At 39.0% G+C, this 25,031-nt stretch overlaps 1 protein-coding gene across 1 annotated transcript in view; it reads right to left on the reverse strand.

The window, feature by feature from the left end:
* LOC306876339 (titin-like) overlaps positions 1-25,031 on the reverse strand; it is a 143,366-nt gene that overhangs the window by 43,692 nt on the left and 74,643 nt on the right. The window contains exons 127-171 of the mRNA XM_079427428.1: positions 23,704-24,003; positions 23,287-23,595; positions 22,887-23,077; positions 22,352-22,781; positions 21,959-22,267; positions 21,667-21,848; positions 21,445-21,574; positions 21,007-21,306; positions 17,491-17,808; positions 17,107-17,403; positions 16,724-17,023; positions 16,299-16,613; positions 16,063-16,211; positions 15,798-15,948; positions 15,432-15,713; positions 15,033-15,335; positions 14,615-14,917; positions 14,222-14,503; positions 13,815-14,114; positions 13,427-13,729; positions 13,030-13,338; positions 12,586-12,867; positions 12,167-12,466; positions 11,783-12,076; positions 8,714-11,683; positions 8,315-8,635; positions 7,941-8,225; positions 7,426-7,725; positions 6,923-7,333; positions 6,561-6,836; positions 6,167-6,466; positions 5,759-6,061; positions 5,357-5,656; positions 4,980-5,267; positions 4,568-4,870; positions 4,094-4,396; positions 3,697-4,002; positions 3,321-3,608; positions 2,856-3,146; positions 2,455-2,742; positions 1,767-2,357; positions 1,561-1,665; positions 1,169-1,366; positions 768-1,064; positions 74-661 (exon numbers count right to left, since the gene is read on the reverse strand). Of these exons, the coding sequence (XP_079283554.1) occupies positions 74-661; positions 768-1,064; positions 1,169-1,366; positions 1,561-1,665; positions 1,767-2,357; positions 2,455-2,742; positions 2,856-3,146; positions 3,321-3,608; positions 3,697-4,002; positions 4,094-4,396; positions 4,568-4,870; positions 4,980-5,267; positions 5,357-5,656; positions 5,759-6,061; positions 6,167-6,466; positions 6,561-6,836; positions 6,923-7,333; positions 7,426-7,725; positions 7,941-8,225; positions 8,315-8,635; positions 8,714-11,683; positions 11,783-12,076; positions 12,167-12,466; positions 12,586-12,867; positions 13,030-13,338; positions 13,427-13,729; positions 13,815-14,114; positions 14,222-14,503; positions 14,615-14,917; positions 15,033-15,335; positions 15,432-15,713; positions 15,798-15,948; positions 16,063-16,211; positions 16,299-16,613; positions 16,724-17,023; positions 17,107-17,403; positions 17,491-17,808; positions 21,007-21,306; positions 21,445-21,574; positions 21,667-21,848; positions 21,959-22,267; positions 22,352-22,781; positions 22,887-23,077; positions 23,287-23,595; positions 23,704-24,003 (15,951 nt within the window). The remainder of the gene's footprint in view (positions 1-73; positions 662-767; positions 1,065-1,168; positions 1,367-1,560; positions 1,666-1,766; positions 2,358-2,454; positions 2,743-2,855; positions 3,147-3,320; positions 3,609-3,696; positions 4,003-4,093; positions 4,397-4,567; positions 4,871-4,979; positions 5,268-5,356; positions 5,657-5,758; positions 6,062-6,166; positions 6,467-6,560; positions 6,837-6,922; positions 7,334-7,425; positions 7,726-7,940; positions 8,226-8,314; positions 8,636-8,713; positions 11,684-11,782; positions 12,077-12,166; positions 12,467-12,585; positions 12,868-13,029; positions 13,339-13,426; positions 13,730-13,814; positions 14,115-14,221; positions 14,504-14,614; positions 14,918-15,032; positions 15,336-15,431; positions 15,714-15,797; positions 15,949-16,062; positions 16,212-16,298; positions 16,614-16,723; positions 17,024-17,106; positions 17,404-17,490; positions 17,809-21,006; positions 21,307-21,444; positions 21,575-21,666; positions 21,849-21,958; positions 22,268-22,351; positions 22,782-22,886; positions 23,078-23,286; positions 23,596-23,703; positions 24,004-25,031) is intronic.

Consider the following 25,031-nt stretch of genomic DNA (forward strand, 5'->3'; position numbering starts at 1 on the left):
CCAGCTATGCAGCATCACACAAAAGAACATTATGGAAATAATATGAGAGAGTGAGTTTTTTTTTTTAACATACCATAGCTATCCACCATTTTCACTGGTTCAGAAAGAGAAGCATCACCAGTTCCAGAACTGTTGACAGCAGAAACTCTGAAGATGTACTCATTTCCCTGGATAAGCTTATTGGCAACAAAGTGGCAGTCAATAACCTTTTCAGCAAGAATGGTCCAAAGGAGACGGCTTGTTTCTCTTTTCTCCAAAGTGTAGTATTTAATTGGAGATCCCCCATCCTCATGAGGTGGTGTCCATGTCAAAGTGACCTTTTCAGATGAAATTCCACTTGCTTCAACTGGCCCTGGTGGACCAGGAACATCTAAAATTGTTACTTTCACATTTTCTTCTTTCACACCAAATGGGTTACTTGCTGTAATTGTGTACTCTCCTGAATCCTTCCTACTTGCATACTTGATATAAAGAGTAGAAGAAGAAGGTGTAGTTTCTATTTGGCACACATCTGATGGCTTGAAATACTTTCCACCCTTTGACCACACAGAGGTTGGCTGAGGTTTGCCCAGAATGCTTGTTGCAGTAATTACAATAATATCTCCAGCTTTGACAGTTAGCCCCTCCTTGACCGTTGGATCAATTATAATGGTTGGTGCCGCTGCAAAATAATAACAAACTAATCAGCACAACAATTTCCTAGGTTAGATGACATGGTACATCATTTAATCAAGATGTATTAACTAGAAAGAGTAATTTAGTCTTACCATATTCATCCATGCACACAAGGGTATCAGTTTGTTCAGAGGGTGGACTTATTGCTCCCGCTGCATTCTTTGCCCTGATTCTGAATTCATACTTGCAACCCTCCTGCAAGTCTGCTACAGTATATGCACAGTCCACAACATTTATTGTATTAGCTTTTACCCAGACCTTGGCTGGGAGATCACGTCTCTCAACAATGTAGCCTGTAAGCCTGTGTCCACCATCATACTGAGGCTCAGTCCACTGAAGTGTTACAGTGCTTCTAGTGATGCTAATAACATCGGGTTTGCCAGGTGCATCTATAATGAACAATGTTCATTTATTAAAAATTAACTTTACTCAAAGAAGGGTGTATAATGGGGGATTATATAGGACTCAAGCATTTGAAATAAGCTTTACTTACCAATTGCATCCAAGGCAACCATTGGTTCAGTGGCAGGACTTGGTCTACCAACACCAGCCAGATTAATAGCCATAACTCTGAACTCATATTCTAGCCCCTCCGTGAAGCCTGTAACTTTGAAATCTCTCATCTTCAAAGCAGCTGGGTTTGCTCTTTTCCATAACATGCTGTTTCTTTCCTTGAATTCAACATGATAACCTGTAACCAAAAAAATAAACAAATAAAATAATAATATTGATAATAATAATAATAAATGATGAAAATAAATAAATGAAAATAATTTTGATATCCAATTGTGGTATTTTTTCACTCCTAACTATATTTCAATGAAAAAGCATTGTCTTGATGAAAAGGTTATTGTCTTATATTTTATTATGTAATTATTTCTGTACCTGTGATTGGTGAGCCTCCGGTTTTCCTTGGATCAAACCATGTAAGTGTTGCTGAATCATGACACATACTCATGACTTTAGGGGGTGGAGGTGAATCTGGAACATCTGATGACGTAATCATGAGTAAGAAAGTGAGATTTTCACACTTTGATATTGCCTATAGCATCTAAACTATATTGACAATAAATGATTAAAAATCCACTCACTGAATGGATGCTTGGCAACCATAGGTTCTGATTTGAGGCCCTCACCAATGCCATATTTGTTTTCTGCACTAACCCTAAAGATGTACTCAGTTCCCTCATGGAGACCAGTCACCCTGAAAGTGTTTGTGTCCACAGATGAAGACACAGTAACCCACATGTTAGTAATGGAATCACGTTTCTCAAGAATGTAGTTGGTAATTTCTGATCCACCATCATCTTTAGGAACACCCCATTTTAAGGTTGCACCATCAGCAGTCACTTCCTTGAACTTTACTGGTGCAGCTGGAATTCCTGGTTTGCCAACAACTCTGACAAAAATTGTGGACTCTTTTGTTCCAGCAGCATTGCGAAGAGTGATGGTGTATTTTGAGGCATCTGTCCTTTGGCAGTCACGTATCATAAGAGTTGTGTTTACTGCCGTTGATTCTACACACACTCTTCCTGTGTCTGTGAGATTTTCATCCTCTCCCTTCTTCCATGTGACAACAGGGACAGGCTTTCCACTAATAGGAATCTTGAGACGAACGGTACTTCCTTCTTTTGCAATATAGTTCAAGTTAGGCAACTCTCGCAAGTCACAGCTTGGAGAAACTATAATAATATAGAAAAATAATTAACAAGGAACAGATTTAAAACACAATATACAGCTCAAGGGTATTTTATACAAATGCAAAATTAGAAATCTCACCATTGACATCTTTAGCAATCACAGAGAGTTCTTTCACAGGACCATCACCAGAATCATTTGTTGCTTTAACTCTGTATTTGTATTCCCTTCCTTCAATAAGGTCCTTTGCACTATATTGCATGTTCTTTGATCTAAGAAGTTCCTTCCATTTGTCTTCACCATTAAGGACCTCTAGCACATATGCAATTATGCGGCTTCCGCCATCACTGATGGGCTTTTTCCAGGAAAGTGTACAAGACTCCTTGGTTACCAGCAAGGTCTTAAAGTCCATAACTGGTCCAGGTTGTTCTGGAATATATTAAGTTTATTCAACAATAAATATTAGCATTGTAATTATAAAATATACATTGAAATTATTTCTGCAGTTTAAGATTACAAAATCAAAAATGATCTTCACTCACCAGAAGCTCTAACAGCATCCACAGTTTCACATGGCTCACCAATGCCATACTGATTTTGAGCCAGAACCCTGAAACAATAAGATCTTCCAGCCTCTAAACCATCAATCTTGAAAGATGTTTTAGTACAAGTGGTTGAAACATTTGACCATGCTTTCCTTTCTGCATCTCTTTTGTCAACAATGTAACCTGTAATCTCACTTCCACCATCAATTAGAGGTGTATCCCATAGGATGGAGGCACTGTCCTTTGATGTCTCTTTTACCATCAGATTCAGTGGAGGTCCGGGAGTATCTGTTTAGTGTTAAAAGAGATACAATTACTTTAGTTAATATAAAATATGAATACTAGAAACTATAGTAAATAAATATTAAACTAATATATATATATATATATATATATATATATATATATATATATATATATATATATATATATATATATATATATAAACCTCTTAGGACTCACCAAGGACCTTGACAATAACAGTGTACATCTTCATCCCGCTTACACTATCAAGATTCAGAATGTATTTCCCTGCATCATATCTATTGACTTTATCAACATAAACCAATGTATCAGTGTCTGTTGTCTTGATTATGATTCCATGTCTGTCCTTAATGTTGGTGTTCATCTTGGCCCAGGTCACCCTGGGGATTGGTCGACCCTTAATTGTTGCATGAAGTTTCATTTTACTGCCAGCCATGAGCACCACTGTGTCCTTCAGCTCTGCATCAAGCTCAGCCTCAGGAGCAGCTAGAATAACAGAAAAAAATACATTTATATATTGCAGGCATTTCTTACACAATAATTAATGATTTAAAAGTTAGTAAATTATTTTTACCAAAAACATCCTTGGCAACATGTTTTTCAGGAACTTCACAAGGCTGGCTGAATCCAACTTTATTTACAGCAGTAACACGTAGTTGGTACTCTGAGTTCTCTAAGACTCCAGTCACAACATAATTTGTATCCTGAAGGTTCTTGGGCACGTTGCATCTTATCCAGTCTGTTGTATTAGTTCTCTTGCATTCGACAAGGTATCCCAAAATTTCACTACCACCATCATTTGCAGGCTTAGTCCAAGTTAGTCTAATTGAGCTGTTGGTCGTGTCTATAACTTTGGGAGAAATGGGTGGGCCTGGAGGATCTGTAAATAAATATTAAGAGGGATTCATATATGCTTGCGCATATTCCTAGATATACAAGATACTGTACTGGAAGCAGCTTCTGATACTCACACAAAGGATCAAGAGCAGAGGCGGCATTAGATGGTTCACTGGGTTTTCCAAGGCCAGCTTTATTAACAGCAATGACTCTAAACTCATACTGAGCTCCCTCAGAGAGACCTCCAACCTGAAGTGTTCTCTCCAGCAAGGGTTTTCTGTTCAGTTTGGTCCAGTTAATTTCCTTGGTCTCACGTTTCTCAACCATGTATCCAAGGATAGGGGATTTTCCATCATCAGATGGTTCCTTCCAGCTTACAGTAATACGCTCCTTTGTGATGTTTGTAAGTACCGGTGGGTCACATGCTCCAGGAACAGCTGTAAATGACAAGCACATTACAACAGTACATCACAACACTGAAATTATGTTAAGTCAAGTCACCATTATTTATATACTTCTTTTTACAATGCAGATTTTGTCAAAGCAGCTTTACAGTATTTACAGTATATCCAAGAAATAAAATACATAGACCAATAGCAAGGTCTTACTGAAAGGATTCCTTGCAACAACAGGGTCCGATACGATGCCATCACCAGTACCATAGCGGTTCTCGGCACGAATGCGGAACTGATATTCGTGCCCCTCAATCAGTTTCTCCACTAAACATTCTTTTGTATCACCACTGATTTTAGCAGAAACTTGGGCCCAGTTAGCCCTGCTTGTCTCACGTTTATCAACAACATAATTTGTAATTGGAGAACCACCATCTGCAAGTGGAGCCTCCCAGCTCAACTTGATCTTCTCTGAAAGTACCTCATCAAACTTCATAGAGGCTGGTGGGCCAGGTATATCTGTGTAAGGGGAATATATGATTATTATTTTGCCAAAAGGAGACACAAATATGCTATATCTCATCTTAGTGACAATTTAGCTAAGGAATAAAATGATAATTTTACTCACCTAAAACTTTGAGTTGTATTTCTGCAGTTGTAGAACCACTTGCATTTACTGCAAGAATTCCATAACTTCCCGTTTGAAGTTTAGTAACTGCGTCAAGGCTCAGAGAAAAGAGGTGTCTCTTTTGAGAGATCTTGAATTCTTTGTCAGCTTTCAATACTTCTCCATTCTTGCTCCATGTAACCTTGGGCATTGGTTTGCCAAAAACTTCTGCTTCAAGGCAAACATCTGATCCAGCCTTTACTGGCAACATCTTTTTCATTTGTATTGAAAGCTCTATTCTTGGTGGTACTATGGATAAACAAACATGAGAGAAAATCAATAAGACAAATAGCAATTGACAGCCATTTAGAAAACATTAAAAACATAAAAATGCTTACCATTTTCTGCAGACACCAGAATGGGGTCAGTGATTTCAGACGGCCTGCTAATGTTAATTGCAGTCTTGGCAATTACCCTAAACTGATACTTAGCACCCTCTTCTAACCCAGTTGTAGTGTACTCCTCACGAGGCACATTTTGACTACTTGTATTGCAACGCACCCAAGTGTCTCCTGGAAGCCTTGTCGCTTCAACATAGTATCCAATTATCTTGCTTCCACCATCATTCTTTGGTTTGGTCCAAACCAATGTAACTGAGTTCTTAGTAACGTCAAGCACCTCTGGTTTTCCAGGAGCATCTAGAATAAAATAAAAATACAATAACAAAAAAACATGGTGCATAATCATCTAATATGCAGACATTTATATCTAAGAATTCATTTAATTTTAGATGCACATACCAACAGATGTTCTTGCTGTTATAAAATCAGTTTTCTTGCTTGGTTTGCCCTGACCAGCTCGGTTTATAGCTGACACTCTGAAAGTGTATTCCAAACCCTCAATTAGGCCAGCACAAGGATATTCAGTTGTGCGAACAACAGAATCATTAGCCTTAACCCAAAGAAGACTGTTCCTCTCTTTGCGTTCAATGTAGTATCCAGTAACTGGACTGCCACCATCAGACTCAGGCTTATCCCATGCCACAAACATGCAGTCCTTGTTCACCTTGTTGATGCGGCAGTTCAAAGGTTCACCAGGAACATCTAAAAAAAGATTAAATTGTTAAACACTAACAAATAGGCCCCATCATTTTATCATCCGTTGCATGTTGACAAATGATGCTGATGCCAATGCTTGTTTCAACTCACCGAAGGGAAACTTAGCAACCATCCTTTCAGATGTAAGGGGGTCTGAAATACCAAATCTGTTCTCAGCACGAACACGGAAAACATATTCCTTTCCAGGAATAAGCTTTCCGATTCTGCATCCAGCTTTGCCACAGCTGGAAAGAGCTGTAACCCAGTCACCTCTGCTTACATCACACTTCTCAACCACATAATTAGTGATATTACTACCACCATCTTCAGTTGGTTTGTTCCAAGAGAGTGTGCAGGCATCAGAATCTATGTCACTGATCTCAAATGGTGGCTCAGGTGGTCCAGGAATATCTGAGACATAAGAATGTTTGTAGAAAAATTAACTGCATGTTCACATAGCGCATTATTACTGAAGGTGGTCATGGTGAAAATGACAAGTTCTAACCTCTGATGATGATTTTCAAAGTCTGGTCAACTTTTCCAGTGCTGTTCTCAGCAACAAGGGTGTATTCACCACTGTCTTGTCTTGAAACATCCTTAATGATGAGCACACACATGTTCTGAGATTTGTGCACAGCAAGACGACTTGATGAGACTACATTATTTTCTCCCCGTTTCCATTGGCACGCTGGTGCTGGCTTTCCAGATACAAGAGCCTCAACCCTCAGTTTTGCTCCTGCCTTTGCAGTGACAAGCTCAGGCATGATGATTTTGGGCTCCACTGGGAAGAAATAATAAGATTGAACAGGTTTTTAGTGGAAGTGTAGTTCAAAATATGTTTGAGTAATATACGATTTAATAACTTACACATCTGCTCCTTGATCTCATAAGCTTCTCTGGTCTCTGTGGGAAGACTGGATCCCATGGCATTTCTTGCTGCCACTCTGAAGCGATATTTTCTTCCCTCCTTTAATCCAGCAACAGAGATGCTTAAATCTTTTACGACTGTATACTGCGTCCATTCCTCCTTTTTCTCCTCCTTCTCTTCCTCCACCACAGGTTCAGGTGGGGGTGGAGCTACTGGCTCTACACCAGGCTCCACCTCACCTTCAGCCACCACTGGTATCTTGGGAGGTTTAGGCATTGGAAGCTCAAGATAATCAATAATGTAGCCATCAATTTTAGCCCCACCATCACGCATTGGTTTCACCCATCCCACAGTTGCACTGTTCTTGGTAATCTCCAGAACATCAATCTTTTGTGGTGGGTCAGGCTTGCCTTGAGGGAAAAAGACACAATCGTTATAGTAATACCCTTTTAACAAGAATTCTAAAAGCCTTTAAAATTGTTCTAACTAAGAATAAACTTACTGATAGGATCTGAGGCCAGATAGGATTTTGCTGTAACCCTTGGGACCCCAGAACCATACTCATTTACAGCAATGATCCTGAAGTAATACTCTATTCCTGGGACGAGATTGGTAACTTTAAATGTGGTGTTATCAACATTAGCTTTCACTGTTGCCCAAGTCTTGCGATCGATTTCTCGTTTTTCTACAATGTAATGAGTGACGTTACTGCCACCATCAATTTCAGGTGGAGACCATGTGAGGTTGCAAGATGACATTGTGATGTCAGCAACTTCAAGACCAACAACAGGTCCAGGTGTATCTGTTTTGAAAATAAAAATATACATTTATATATATTTGATTGAAAAGTTAGATAATGTATGTATTTTGATACATTAATATATTTTCAGTTTCAGTCATGTGATTTTTTTTTTCCCACTCATTTGCCATATTTAAAAATATGGCAGATGAGCAGGTAAAATCATGTGACTGAAACAGATGAAAAAAAATGTGAGGTTGTTTTTTTTTTGTACTTACCAAGTACTTTGACATTCACAAACACTGCCTTCTCTCCAGCTGGACTGGACACAGTCAATGAATATTTGCCTGAATCATCACGAGTGGTTTCAGAGATAACAAGGAATGTCATAGTGTCAATGAGATCAACATGGCCCTTCTGAACAACATTATCTTTTCCCATTCTTCTCCATAAGACCTTGGGAGCGGGTCTGCCTCTGATTGTGGCAACTAATCTAATTGGGCAGCCAGCTCTAACAGTCACGCCTTTCTTCAGTTCTGCATCCAAATCAATCTCAGGGGCCTCTGAAGATTGTGAAAAAAATTGATAAAAACACAAGGAATTCGGAAGGAATGTTGCTGATAAAGTTTAATAGTAGTCTTTGGAAACTCACCCAAGACTTCTCTCGGTGTCACAGCTTCCCCTAGATTAGTTGGCTGACTCAAGCCAACCTGATTTTGGGCAGAAACGCGGAATTCATATTCAAGCTTCTCATCTAGGCTTGAGACTGTGAATTCTGTACCGATCAACTGGGCAGCAACATTGCACCTTTTCCAGCCTTCATCCCCCTTCTTGCCTGTTCCCTTGCATCTTAGCTCAACGACGTATCCAATAAGAGGAGCACCTCCATCATATGTAGGCTTTGTCCATGCAAGAGTAATTGATGTCTTTGAGCTGTCAGCCACCTTTAAGCTACTAACAGGACCAGGAGGCTCTGCAAATTGAAAAACAAATTTTGCTGTAAATACACCAACAAACATTTTACCAATTATTTTACTGTAACTGGACATACCAACTGGATCTCTTGCAGTGAATGATCTGGATGCCTTGCTTGCATCTCCAACTCCAATTTCATTTTCAGCCCTGACACGGAACTGGTATTCATGATTAGGCAGTAAGCCTGTAACAGTCATCTGTGTCCCTGCAATTGGGGATTTAACAACAGGGGCCCAGCGAATGGCATGCTCTTCTTTTTTCTCAAGAATATAACCAGTTATTGGTTTTCCACCATCATTATCAGGAGAGCACCACATAACAACCATTTCATTTTTTGTAATTTTGGTAACTTCTGGAGCATCAGGTGCACCTGGTCTGCTGAATTGGGTTCTTGCAACAATGGATTCAGTTTCAACAGCAGGGCCAGCACCCATCTTGTTCTCAGCTCTCACTCGGAAGATGTATTCATTTCCTTCGATAAGGCGAGTAACTTTAGCTGAATTGGTAATAATAGCTGCTGAATGTATTGACCATACCCCTCTCTTTGTCTCACATTTTTCTATGATGTAGTTATAAATCTCACAACCACCATCATCTTCTGGTATCTCCCATGTAAGCTTACATCTGTCCACAGAAATGTCTGACACTTTCAGGTCCCTAATAGGACCTGGTCTGTCAAGAACATTCACCTTGGCCTCAGCAGAGCAGGTTCCAGCCGTATTTGTTGCAGTAATTATGTATTTTCCAGTATCTCCACGCCTTGAATTTGTGAGCAGGAATTTTGTGAAGTTAGTACAAGTTTCAACTTGTATCCTTGGGCTTTTGGTGATATCTGCAGTGTCACCTTCTTTAGACCATTTTACATCAGGCTGAGGTTTACCTATGAGCTCTGCCTCAATTGCAATGGCATCTCCAGCTTTAACAACAAGAACACCCACCAGTTTGACTTTGAGCTGTGGCTGTACAAGTTCCTCCTTTACAAGAACTTCAGCTGTTGTCACCCAGTTACTCTCTCCTCCCTCATTCTTTGTTTGAACTCTAAATTGATAAATTTGGTTCTCAATGCATCTGTCAGCCATGAAATAGGTTTCCTTTATAGCACCTTTGTGTAATCGTTCCCATTCATCTGCCTCTTTAGGCTTCTTTTCAATATGGTAAGCAAGGTTACGACTACCACCATCATAATCTGGTTTCTTCCACTTGAGAAAGACAAATGTCTTGCCTATTTCAGCGATTTGGAAGTTCTCTGGCTCACCAGGTTTCTCAACTGGATCAACAGCAAGGACTGGTGCTTTTGTTTCTGTTTGTGGTCCAGCTCCAATTTTATTCTCTGCACTCACACGGAAGAAATATTCACAATTCGCAACAAGTGGAGCTTTGAAAAGTCGTTTGGTGCAGTCAGAAGAAACAACTGTCCATCCTCTTTGACTTGGTTGTCTGCACTCAATTATATAATTAGTAATTTCAGTGCCACCGTTATCCTCTGGATTTTCCCAAGAAACCATACACGAGTCTTTAGTCACATAAGCAACCTTCAAATTCTGACAAGCTCCTGGAATATCAAGTACATTGACAATAATTGTAGCTTGTGCTTGACCACTGCTATTCTTTGCTTGAATTGCATATTTTCCATAATCAGCTCTAACAGCTTCCTGAATTACCAGCTCAACAAGAGGGAAGTTATTGTTCATCTCAGTGCGTTTATCTCTCCCTAAAACTCTTGCATCTTTAGTCCAAGTGATTTCAGGGTCCGGTCTGCCCTTAACACGGGTTACAAGGTTAATGATTTGCCCTGCTCTAACTGTTAGGAGGTCACGGCAAGCAACATCAACGGTTACATCAGGGGGAACAAGAATGTCTTTGGCAAGCACAGTTTCTGTGAGTTCTCTTGGCTCACCATCTCCAACCTTGTTTGAGGCTCTAATACGAAATCTGTACTCTGTGCCTTCACTAAGTCCAGGCACTCTAAATACACAAAACTTGATTAGATCCTTGTTTATTCTATCCCACTGTGCAGAACCTGATTTCTGGCATTCAACAACATAGCCAAGGATGGGGCTGCCACCATCTCTGGAAGGTTTGGTCCATACTAAATCTGCATATGACTTGCTCCAGTCCTTCAGCTTAATGTTACTTGGAGGCCCCGGAGGAGTAATTGGACGTTTAGCCTTCACTGGGTCTGATGGATATGAAGGTTCACTTACTCCAGCAACATTTTCAGCAAAGATTCTGAATTCATAGCTATTACCCTCAAACAAACCACAGGCCCTGTATCTTACATCCAAGACGGGTGTTTTATTGACACGAATCCATTTACCAGTCATCTCCCTGCGCTCAACAATGTAGCCACTCACAGGGCTTCCACCATCAGTTTCTGGTTCAGTCCATGACACTGTTACAGCATTTTCTGTTATGTCAGAACATGTTGGTTGGCCAGGAGGACCTGGTGGATCAAACATATGCTTGGCAACAGTGGGAGGACTTTCAAGGCCAGCACCAAAGCCAATTTTATTCTCAGCACGTACACGTACAATATATTCACGTCCCTTCTCCAAACGTGGGATTTTGGCCTTTGTGCTTGTGCTTCCAGAACTCACAACTGACCACGGCTCCCAAGGCTTCTTGACATCCTTCTTCTCTACAATATAGTTCATCAAAGGTGTGCCACCATCATCTTTTGGTGGACGCCACTGGATTATCATATGATCAGGGGTAACCTCAAGGATATTTACGGGACCAACTGGAGCAGATGGAACATCGAGGACTGTAACATGTAGAGCAACAGACTTGCTTCCAGCAGGGTTTGCCACAGTAAGACCATACTCTCCGCTGTCAGATCTGACACATTCACTAATAGTCAAGGAAGTTGAATTTCCTTCAGTAACGATCTTAAATTTGCCCTCAGTTTTAAGCTCATTTCCTTCACTTTGCCACTTGGCTGTTGGAGTTGGAATTCCTTGCATGACCGCTGGGAGGACAATTGTAGTGCCAGCTTTCACAACAAGACCCTCAATAAGCTTCACATCAACTTCAATTGTTGGAGCCACTGAAAAAAATATTTTAATTAACATTGAGCATAATAAAATGTAATATGTTGTCAGTCTTTTTTTATATAATATAATATAATATATTGTGTAAGCCTTACAGGTTTTTTCCTGGCAAGTAATTGGCACACTGGTGTCTGGTCGGCTAATGCCAATTGCATTTTGTGATTTTACACGGAATCTGTATGTTTTGCCCTCCACAAGTCCAGTAACATGGCACTGAGGATTGCTGACAGTCTTGTATGCCACCCAGTCGGTGGAGCCTTCTTCTTGATGCTCAACAATGAATCCAGTGATCTCACTTCCACCTGTGCGATCAGGCCACTCCCATTGAAGCCATACTTCAGTTTTGTCTGCATCCACATGATGCAGATTCTTGGGTGGACCAGGAGGATCTTTAGGTAAAAATATACAAATTAACTTAACAAACTGGCATAAAATAGTCAAGCTTTTAAAAGTAACATTATACAGTATTTAATACTTACAAAGTGGATCAACTGCCTTGATGGGCTTGGTGGTTTCAACAAATGCACTCCTGCCAAACTGATTCTCAGCTGCAACTCTGAAGAGATACTGAATTCCCTCCATCAGATATTGAGCCATTAGGCTAAGCTTTTTAGATGCAGCAGAAACTGGAACCCAATTCTCAGCTGCTACGTCTTTCTTTTGCACAATATAGTGGGAGATCACGGCACCACCATCATCTTCTGGCTTTTGCCATGTCAGGTAAGCTGACTCACTTGTGACTTCAGAGATTTTAAAATTCCTTGGTGGTCCAGGTTTATCTGAATGAAAAATAAAATATAAAATAATTGTATATGTATATATATATATATATATGTTTATCTAGATAACTAGTTGATTATATACAATGTGTTTACTGTTGTTCTTAAAACATTCATACCAAGAGTAAGAACAGTGCATGTAGCAGATTTCGTTCCAGCTGCATTTTGAACAGTGATGGTATAATTGCCACAGTCAGCACGGGTACACTTCTTAATGTGAAGTTTGCTTCCACTTGCTGTGACCTCAATAAGACAATGAGCAGGAACTTCACCATCATTCTTTTTCCAAGAGACAGTGGGAATTGGCATGCCCTTAAATTTGGCACTAAGTGTGATATTTGTCCCAACCATGGCAAGGTGGTCACGTGCCATATTGGCATCTAACAGCAACTCTGGCTCCTCTGCGTGAGAATTGAGATTAGAAGGATAGCAATTACTAACATTATTTTACCTTCCAATATGTGAATAACATACCTTCAGTTAAATAAGTTTAATGATAAAACAACAGCAACCATTCAACACTACTGTTTTCTGAATATGTAAAGAAAAAAGGAAGAAATTACCAAGTCTGTCATGAACCTTTACTGGTTCCTTGACATAAGCAGGCTCAGATTTTCCAGCTGCATTCACAGCCATAATTCTGAATAGAAAGTCTCCACCTTCTGGCAGATTTGTCACAACAAACTTGGTGTCTGGGCATGATTCAGGAGCTTCATTTGCCTGGATCCATTCGATTGCACCAGGCTTCTGATACTCAATCAAGTAACCAAATATTTTTCCTTTACCATCATGGCGAGGAACACGCCATGACAGACTTACAGAATCTTTAGTCTTGTCAACAGCTTCAGGTAAAACAGGTGGGCTTGGCTTAACTATTAAAGAATAAGTGAATAAAGAATTATCAAATGCATTTCTTGATATGCATTAAGAAAAAGAATCCATCAAATCATTAAGGCTTACCAATGGGATCCTTAGCAAGAATAGGTTTACTAGGAAGGCTAGGATCTCCAGTGCCAATTTCATTTTCTGCCATTACACGGAATTCATATTCACAGCCTTCAACAAGATCTTGTACCCTATACTGTGTAGCAGGGTAGATTGGATCTCTGGTTGCACGAGACCATCTCTTAGCTGAGGGCTCCTTCCTCTCCAAAATATAGTTTGTGATGGGCTTCCCACCATCACGAGGACGGTTCCAAAGTACCAGTGCTGAATCATGGAAGACGTCTTTTACAGTGGGTGGCTCAGGTGCCTCAGGTACCCCTGTAATAAGGTGTGAACGATATCAGGAACAAAACATACAATTTTTACAGCTTTAATGGACAATATTTTTTGTGTTTTTACATACTGAATAGATCTTTAGCTTTCATCTCCTCTGATTCCAGTGGGTCACTTATGCCATACATGTTCTCAGCACTAATTCTCATGATGTATTCACGACCCTCTACAAGTTTAGGTACTTTGCAGTGGGTTTTTGTAGTGGCAGATGTTACAGTTGTCCACATGTCCCTGTTTACATCTCTTTTCTCAATGATGTAGTTAGAAATTTCACATCCACCATCATCAAGAGGGGGCTTCCAGGAAATAACCATATGATCTCTGTGAACTTCCTCAAAAACAACTGGGCCCTCTGGAGGCGATGGTCGATCTAAAAGTGCACAAAATATACATATGTAAGATGGGTCCAAAAGATGTATTTATATTCATGTATCAATTTATATTTGGTGAACTTTTGTCTTGTTTCATGAGACTTACCTGCAACTGTGACATTACAAATGCCTTTACGAGAACCATTACAGTTTTCAATTGTCACACAGTATTTGCCACTGTGTCCACGCTGAGCTTTAATGATACCCAGGCACATTGTGGTAGTAGTGTTTTTGAACTTGATGTGGTCATCTGCTTTTAGTTCCTTGTCATCTCTTGACCAGGTGACAGATGGTGCTGGTTTTCCAGTATACCGTCCCTGGAGTGCAAAGCTTTCACCAACACGAACGACAACCTTATCACGGAAGTCCAGCTCAATTGTAGGGGGCTCTAAAATGGGATAAAGAAAAAATAAAAATAAATCACATCATTAACACTTAGATAATAGTGTAATGTGGTGTACCAAATGAAGAACAGTTTGAAGAGCTAAAAAACACTCACCAAGTTCATCTTTACATGTAATTGGCTTAGTGGAGAAGGATGGTTTGCCTGGACCAACTTCATTCACTGCACTGACACGGAATTCATATGTGTCGCCTTCACGAAGACCATCGTAAGTGTATTTCCTATCCATCAGTGTCTCTTTGGTCAGTCTGACAAACTTGTCTTTACCAATCATGCGAGCCTCAAGAATGTAGGATATCACTTCAGACCCTCCATCATACTTAGGTGGCTTCCAAGTCACACTGATATAGTCTTTGGTGATGGCAGTCACCTCAAGATCTTCTGGACGGTCTGGAACATCTAGTAAAAATGAGGTCAAATGATGATTAGCTACCATCAATACAGAATTTTATTTTATAGTTGCATTTAACAGTTTCAAGCTATTTTTAAAGCAGGAAAAAAGAAAAATACTTACTAATACGATCTTTAATCACAATTTCACATGCTGTTTGGCAGAAAGGACCTACTCCAATTGCATTTTCAGCTGCAACTCTGAAAAAATATGCCTTTCTAAGCACCAGATTATTTACTATAGCATTTTGTCTGCCAGCTGTATAGGAGCAAGATGTCCAAGCCTTGCGATCAAGTTCACGTTTCTCAATTATGTAGTTGGAGATGGCAGATCCACCATCATCATCAGGGAAAAACCAGTTCAGTTTGCATGAATCACTTGTAAGGTTTTCTGCTGTAAATGGTGCCCCCACTGGACCAGGGATATCTGAAGTAACAAAATAAGATAAGAAACCGTATTTTCCCTAATGTAGCCATTTTATAGTGATGTGTATATTATTTGTGCCTGACAATTCTCACTTACCAAGAACATCAACAATAACAGACTTCTTCACTTCTCCTCCATCATTCTTGGCTGTTATTGTATAAACACCACGTTGAGCCCTAGTGCAATCTTTAATTACCATGGAACAGCTGATTGATGTGGTTTCAATAACAGCTTCTGATGGGACTGGATACCCATCTCTGCTCCATGTTATCACAGGTGGAGGTTGGCCAGACACATACGCGATGATACGAATAACACCTCCTGCATGAATAACCATCTTCTCCTTAACTGAAATGTCCAGCTCAAGGACTGGCAAAACTGAAATGGCAAAACAATTTTTCATTAAATTCATACAGCACATAAATCCCCCCCCATGGAGAATGTAGAATCACTGAGACTTACTTATCCGGTCCTTCATTTCAAGAGCATCAGCAACTTCACCTGGTTCACTCAGACCTGCAGCATTGAATGCCAAAACTCTAAACTTATAAAATGCATTCTCTTTCAATCCAGTGACCACAAATTTAGTTCCTCTAACTTCCTTGTCTTTGGCCTGGAACAGAAGGAAGATTTTTTTGTAATGTATAAAGAATGTATGAACACGTTTTGCTGTAATTAAAATATTTAGGTTTACATAAATTTGGGTATACATAAATCTTATACAAACCTTGATCCATGCTTCTGTGCCCTCCTCTTTGTATTCAACATGGTAGCCCATTATCTTTGAACCTCCATCCTTCAATGGTGGAATCCATTCCAAGTCTGCTGTAGTCTTAGTCCAGTCCGTGACTTTCGGGGTTGGTGGCGAAGGAGGAGCTACAAGAAAATGGATTTGTCATAGTTTGAGTCTCTATTAATAAAAAATGATATGAAATTGTATCTCACACTGTATTGTTTTCCTACCTATTGGATCTCTAGCAAATGTTGGATCAGATGGCTCACTTGGAGGTCCACATCCTGCTGCATTTATTGCTATCACACGGAACAAATACTGAGATCCCTCAATGAGACCCGTGACTCTGTGTGATATACCAAGTGGCATGGGCCTGACTGGATCACGGGTTACTCTGCTCCAGCGTTTAGATGTGGTTTCTTTACGCTCAAGCCAGTAGCCTGTAATTGGAGTGCCTCCATCTGAGTCTGGCTCTTCCCAATTCACAGTCATGGAGTCTATTGTGACGCTAGAAAGTGTTGGCTTCTCACATTGGCCAGGTGGCACTAAAAATAGACATAAAATAACATTAGTGTTATAAAGTGAAATAAATGTAATCTAAACATACAACATGTCTCTAATTAGATAAACTTTAAATATGTGAATGAATACTTACTGAACACATCTCTGGCTACTTCAGGTTCACTATCAAGAGGATCACCAACGCCATATTTGTTTTGAGCCCTAATCCTGAAAATGTACTCATGGCCTGGCATTAGATTCTCGACCGTGAATATTCTCTCTTTGGGTTCACTAGTGACAGGTATCCAACTCTTCCTGTTGGCAACACGTCTCTCAATAGTGTAGTTTGTAATTTTGGATCCACCATCATCCTTAGGAGGCAGCCATGACAGCGTTATCTGTTCAGCATGAATTTCCTCAAATTTGATGGGTGCAGATGGAGCACCAGGACGCCCTGTTTAAAAGAAGAATTATGTTACTTCTAACAACAACACCTACATCGCTTCATATGGGAAAAAAAATGTTGTTGAAATTTACCTAGAACATTAAGCCTCATTTCCTTGGAAACGGTGCCAAGGCTGTTGCTGGCAGTAAGAGTGTAGAGGCCAGTATCTGAGCGTTTGCCCTGCTGGATCAGCAGTGTGCAGCTATCATCAGAAACAAGTTTGTTGATGTGCTCATCATACTCAACATCAACCTTGTTTTCACTTTTGTGAGGAGGAGCCTTCTGCCATGTGAGTGTTGGAAATGGACAGCCCTTAATCTTAGCAACAATATGAATATCTGCACCCTGTTCAACCTCCATGAATTCTGGAAGCTCAATGGAAGGTGACCCTAAAAGTGAAAGGAAGAAAGATGAATTTGTAAACCATGCAACCCTAATTCATTGAATTCCTTTATTGTGTGCTGCTTTGTACGCACTGTTCTGGTCCTTAATAATGATGGGTCCTGCTGTAGAGGATGGTCTACTGGCACCAACCTCATTCACAGCCTTTACACGGAATTCATATTCAGCACCCTGGTGGAGATCCTCCACTTTGAATATGGTGGTATCAATATCACGGCGGTTACACTGTCTCCAGGACTCTTGCTGGTTTCCACTGCTATCCCACCATAGACGCTCAACATTGTAGTGAGTTACAGGTGCACCACCATCATTCTTTGGTGGCTTCCATGTCAGAGTCACAATGCCCTTGGACACATCAACGATTTTGACTCTTGTGGGAGGATCAGGAGGATCTGCAAAAAATTAATGTTTTGAATAATCAGGATAATCTGTATTTAAACTAGTGCTGCCATACGATCGCAATCGCAATTATTCGCATCCAAATAAAAGTTTTTGTTTACATAATATATGTGTGTGTTGTGTATATATAAATGCACACACATACAGCATATATTTTGAAAATAATAACATGTATTTACATGTATATATTTATATTCATATTTATATCACATATAAATATATTTAATATATAAACATGCATGCAGTGTTGGGGAGTAGTTAACTACAAGTAGCGACGCTACTAACTTAACTACATTTTTCAGTAGCTTGGCAGTAGCTCAGTTGCTTTTTAAACAGTGTAGCTTTTCCAGTAGCTAACTACTTTTTGCAGCAAGTAGCGGTGTAGCGCGAGCAAAAGCTACATTGCGTTTTGTCGAGCCTGCGCGCGCGATGCAAGGATGTTCTTCTTGTTTGATTACAAACTCATTTTTTGCCATTACCGCCACCTGTTGTTTAATCACGCATCTTGCGGCTAACGGTTCACTGACGTACAGAAGTGGGTTGACACACCCATATTATCCATGATGGAGCAAGACGTGGCGGCAGATTTGGAGGATGGAGAAACAACTAACGTTAATTACCCATGGCCTTATTTGTCCAAGTTCATGTCTCTCAAAGAAACGACAAGTAAAGGTTACACTTTTTGTAACAGTCTGAGATATTTGAGTGTTGTGTGTAATAAAACAATACTCTTTGAAATCATAATTGTATTGCATCGTTTTAAACACTAAATATTTTACTTAAAACATTCCTCAGACACTTATTCAGTTATTTATAATATACGTTGTTCAAAAAAATCAAAAGTAGTTTCAATGTAGCTAGCTACTTTTTGATAGTAACTTGTAGTGTAGCTAACTACTTTTCCAAAAGGGTAGCTTGACTGTAGTTTAACTACTTTAACTTACGAGTAGCTTGTAGCTTGTCAAACTACAGTTTCAGAGTAGCTTCCCCAACACTGCATGCATGTATATATTTAAGAAAGATATGCTATGTGTTTGTATTTATATATACCTAATAAATATACACAGTACACACTAGGGCTGAGTGATATGTAAAAAATATCTTATCGATAATCGGCGTAAAAAATATTGCGATTATTATATTTAATGTTTTGCGATTATGATTATCCCGCCCCGTCCGAGACAACATTGCCGACATGCACCATGAACACACGTTCAGTTTGGTCCTAATTATTGCCACATTAAAGTTTCAGTTTTACTTTTTCTTAGTTTGTGTTTAAACTAACAGAAAATATTGGCTTTACTGTTATGTTGGTGTTGCTAATAATTTCCATTCTGTTCTTATCAAATTTGTGTTTGAAATGAATTTCGTTTTGTGAGGAGAACTGTTGAGGAAAAATAATAGAACCCAATTTTAAGTTCATCATGGTGAAGTTATACATTCTGGCGGTGATTGTAAGAATGATAAATGCATGTTGATGTCATTAATAAATGCCTCATTCATTCATTTAATATCTTGAATAAAATGTTTTATTCAAACATCTATTTTCCGATGTTTCTCTTTCTTTTTTGGCATTATCGCCTGTGTAGACATTTCATGATGGTTATTTCCTTGAATATAACAATTGTTGCGTTGTTTTTAAACTTGTAGTCAAGCTATAACGTAGGCTATTTGATATTTATCATGTATGACTAAAATAATGCAGGGATTAAAAACGAATTCTGAGCAAAAACTTTTTTTTTCTTTTCTGGTAACCTAGTTCAGAAGTCTCTTTTGGCCAGTTTTTAACTAAATAAAAATAACTGCTTTTTATTTAGAAGCGGGATGATTTAAATTTCATTTTTTGTATTTGAATTTTTATAGTTTTTATTTTATTAAATCAAAATACAACGCCCACAATATAATTTTCAGTGTTGGGCTGCCGAAACTCCGAACGCGTGCATGTTGAAGGGCGAGCTGAGATAGGCCTAGGCTAGTACTATAATGCCTTAATCTGTTTGCTACAAAACTTTATAGTTTTGTTGCAAACGAATTAAGAATTTATAGTGCTATATCGCAGCTTAATTAAACATAATTATACTGTATACACTGTTTAAAAAAATCTGTAAAAATAGGGCACTATGTGCGCTGTATGAATAGGCTGTGAAGGAATTTGTGCATTTTAATTATAACCGTCATGTTTTTGGTTTTTCATCATTATACATTCTGTTTAAAGAAATATTCAGAAACACATGCAGTGCTACTATTTTTATTTTTTCTGTTTAACTTTTATTAAACTGCAGATCAAAATAGAACAGGTCTATACCCTAAATAAAGATGAATAGGATTGGAACGCATCTCCAAAATAATCGCATACACAGATGCACGTTGCCATTATGGTAGTCAGCGCCGAAAAACAGGCAAATAAAATATAAACCGAGGTTACAAAAGTGTTTCAGTCAAGATCAGTGAGGGATTTTCTTTTCTTTTGTTCTTTGATTAACATTAATGACTGGCGGCAGCGGCTGCTGTCAATGCATGTCCATACACACTTGTATTCTTTCTCAACTCTTTAAGTTCACTTAAGACATAACCGATTGTATTTATGGGATATTTTGATATAATTCTGTGTGTATTTGTCCATTCGAATGTGTAAGAATGCGAGAAAGAGAGCTGAGTCCAGTGTTCGCGTATACAAGAGGTGGCCTTTGTGCGTGGACTTTCGTGTGTGTGCGCAGCACAGAAAACTATATGTGCATACAGGAATCGAGAAGCAGAATCGAAATTTAATTTTATAACAAGTAATTCGGTTCCTGACCTTCCATCTGATCTGATTTAAAAAAAATTGGAACAGCTTCGATTCCCAATCCTCCTACTAAATTATTTAATTCATGAATGCAAAAAGGCCTATGGTGACTATGGGGTAAAAATGTAAAAATTTAGTTTTTTACTAGGTTTATCATTTGTCTTTTCTTTTTTTTTTTTCTCAATAAAATCGATAATCGTCTTTTACCTGACTGTTGACATCGACATCGTGATACTTACAAGACATCGTCGATATACGATAATATCGTCATATCGCCCAGCCTTAGTACACACATATATTATGTAAACCAAAACTTTTATTTTGGATGCAATTAATCACGATTAATTATTTGACAGCACTAATTTAAACATTTCTAAAGTCAGACTCATTTACAAAATACACTTACGAATAGGATCTCTAGCTTTAGTCCGCTGAATGGTTGTGATATGAGGTCCCAAACCAAATCGATTCTCAGCTCTTACACGGAACAAGTATTCTTGTCCTTCAATGAGGTCTGGCACAACTAAGGACTGTGTTGCGCAAGCTGGGTTGACCTTTGTCCAAGCCTTTCCTTCAACAGTCTTTTTCTCAACAAAGTAGCTCTTGATTCTGTCACCTCCATCACAGTCTGGTGGCTTCCAGCTTAGTCTACATGTTCCACGTGTGATGTCACTGATTTTGAGATCTTTAGGAGCTCCAGGCAAATCTAGGCAAAAGAGACATGACATAATGAGATATGATATTATATATGTGATATAATACATACATCTAAACTTATATTTTAATGAAGCTACTACTGCTTCAGGTTGTGATGTTTTGTATTTTAGATGATCGTGTTGCTTACCAAGTACATTCACCTGCACTTTAACGATTTTGGTGCCAGCCTGGTTGTTGGCAGTGATGATGTATCGCCCAGAATGGTTTAATTTACATTCAGGGATTTTCACAACTGATGTTGTATCACTGGATGATATCTGCAAAGTTTAAATGTAAAATGTATTAATTGAATAATGCCTGTTTGTTTGGACTTAACAAACCGAGTATTTTGGGGGAAAAGCAATCCTACTTCTGAATCCTCTGGCAAAGTATGACGCTCATTCTTTTTCTCTGTTGGGGCAGTTCCATCAAAGTCCCATGTAACATTCGGAATAGGTTTGCCAGAGATGGTGGCTGGAATCTTGATGGTTGTTCCAGCTCGACAATTGAGAAGCTCATGAGCTGTGACCTCCATGGTAATGACAGGTTCCTCTGTGAACATGTCAAGTGACGCATATCTTTAATCATAGATGCCTTTCTACATGTATGTATCAACTATTACTCTATATTATTGCAACACATCTATACAAAATAAGGTTTACCCAGAATATCTTGCACAATGGTATCGGCAGTTCTGGGACTTGGCTCAGATTCACCAGCAGCATTGACAGCAACAATCCTGAACCTGCATTTCTTATTCTCTTTAAGCCCCGACACAGTGTATGAATTGGTCAGGATCAGCTTATCTGGTGTATTGATCCTTCTCCACTCAAGTGAACCTTCATCCTGAACTTCAACAATGTAACCCTTTATTGGACTTCCTCCATCTTTTTCTGGTGGGGTCCAGGAAAGACTCACGCTGCTTGTGGTTTTGTCTGTTACTTCAGGTGCTGGTGGTTGACTTGGTGGTTCTACAATTAACATTTACAAATGCAAAATTTTATTCATTAGAAACTGGAATTCATGATCCTATCAACATAAGAAATATTACTTACTTCTTGGATCAATCGCAAGCACACACTCTGTTGCTTCACTTGGAGGTCCAACGCCAGCTGCATTCTGAGCCATCACACGGAACTGGTACTCGGAACCCTCAATAAGGTGGAGCACATTGTATTCCAGGCCTTTGACTGCTGGTTTTGTTACTGGAGCTCTATTAACACGACTCCAGTATACAGCTCCTCTCTCTCTCTTTTCAAGCCAGTAGCCTTGAATGGTTGAGCCACCATTGTCTTTTGGAGGATCCCAAGTGACCAACATGGATGAGCAAGTGTGACTAATAATCCTTGGCCTCCGGGGTGGCCCGGGAAGACCAAATGGATCTTTGAGTACAACCTTTTCTGATTCACAACCATCACTGACCCCGTACTTGTTCTCAGCTTTGATCTGGAACTGGTAGGTACCATAGGCCTCCAACTTGTACACCTGCAGAAAGATTAAAACACATTTAGAGCATTTAAAAGCACATATCACAGTCTCATTCTAAAAAGAACTGTCTCATAGTAATATGTATTAATAATATATATTAACCCCATAACGTCTGTCTATGATGCAGCATGTCAACTGTTCCCAGTCAGACTTCTTTTTGCTAGCATCTCTCTTCTCAATGATGTAGTTAGTGAGGTCGCTTCCACCATTGTCCTCTGGAGCATCCCAGGTAAGGGAACAGGACTCAGCTTTGATGTCAGACACCACAATGTTTCTTGGTGGCAATGGGCGATCTAGGGAAACAACAACACCACAGTTAGGACATCCCCTCAATGCATGATAAACGTAATCTTGTAGCAGTATTGCTGAAAATAAATAGTTACGTCTGACATCATTTAATTACAAGAAAAAACACTGTTTAACTTGTAACACCCAATACTACTCCCATTTGGTGAAAATTCTAAAAGCTTAAGTAAAATCAAATACTGAATCAAATACTTACCCAAGATATCCACTCGAATTGTGCGTTGACCTACTCCACGGGTATTTGTGGCAGTTAACTTGTAAATGCCTGTGTCTTTTCTTACAGTTTCAGGAATACCAATTTTGGTATTGATAGTTTGCCTGTTAATCTCCTCTGATTCCAATGTCATTGTCTCAGTAGGCTGGCCGATAACTACTCCATTCTTTGTCCACTCAAATGTAGGCAAGGGTAGGCCAACAATTTCAGCAGGAATTTCAATAGCTGCTCCCTTCTTGACAATAATAGCATCGCTCTTAAAGAATTTCAACCACTTAACAGTTGGTATAACTAAAATAGAGGAAAAATGTAAATAGTAAGGCTTCAATTTAATTAAAAACTAATACTAAATGTGTTAAAAAGTTGTCAGTGATTTATGTTATATGGAATGATACATACGTTCATCATCCTGAATATTGACACTGATTGGTTTGGATGGTTCTCCATCGCCAACCTCATTGACAGCTTTGACTCTGAAGTCATACATCATATTCTCAGACAGATTTTCCAGAGTGATGGTGAGGTCTTTGCAGACTTGGCGATTGGCAACATCATATTCATTGCTATCTTGTCTCATCTTTTCAACATAGTAGCCTCCGATTGGAGAACCACCATCGCTACGAGGAGGTTCCCAAGTCAAAGTAATTGTGCTCTTGGTTCTTTCCTTATAGTGCAATTTCTCTGGGGCAGATGGAACTCCTAAAATTGTAATAAAGTCAACATTGTTTATGATTATGATTTTGTATGAAAACAAGTAATGCAGATTATAAACTGAACATAATTCAAATGTTTCTAGTGCTGGGCAACGAAACTAAATTTTGAATCAATTAAATCGCATTATTTTCTGCGATTAATCACATTATGCACAAAAATCAATAATCAATACTTTTTTCATTTAAAAGTACTGCTATATGAACAAAAGTGCAATAACATTTGGTTTGCAAACACTTTAAACAAATAAGGTGCTTTTTTTTACAGCAGTATTCCTTTTACATAGTAGCAGTTCAAATATTTCTTGTAAATCTCAACTTATAACATTAATGTAATCAAATTAAACATAAAACCAAAGCTATTTGCAACTGCCAGGGCATTAACATTTTTATAGAAAATATTTTATAGTTTTTTATAGACCAATTGGTAGCTAAATTTGTCGGTACACTGCAAAAAAAAAAAAAAAAAAAAAAAAGACCAAAAAAGGTCAAGCAAAAATCCACTTATTTATTTTTCTGAAAAATGACAAAAGTGCAAAATGTATTAAAAACAGACCAGAGAGCAGACGTTTCAGCCCATGCTTGCTTCAGTGCTCAGAAAGCATGGGCTGAAACGTCTGCTCTCTGGTCTGTTTTTAATACATTTTGCACTTTTGTCACTTTTTCACTTTTGCATATGAAAAATAAATAATTGGATATTTGCAATTGTTTTTTTTCAGTGTGCGGACAAATTTATTGGACTAAACACTTGCTTTTTTTTGTTCTACGCACCTGAGAACCTTTATTTTGTTTTTCCTGAGCGCACACAATTTCTGCTATATAGTTTGTTATAGAAAAACAGAGTCCAGAGCCTCGATCATAGCATTATAACAGGCACCTTCCGAGTAGAGACCTACACTATCGCGGGACCCAACGCAACAGAGTGCAGCGCTGGACAACACTTGATGGGCTAATGTGGGTGCGGGCGAGTAGAGACTCGTGTTTGCGGGATGCTGGAGAATAAAGGTGTACTCACAC

This window comes from Barbus barbus, assembly GCF_936440315.1.
Source record: "Barbus barbus genome assembly, chromosome: 10".
Lineage (NCBI taxonomy): Eukaryota > Metazoa > Chordata > Actinopteri > Cypriniformes > Cyprinidae > Barbus > Barbus barbus.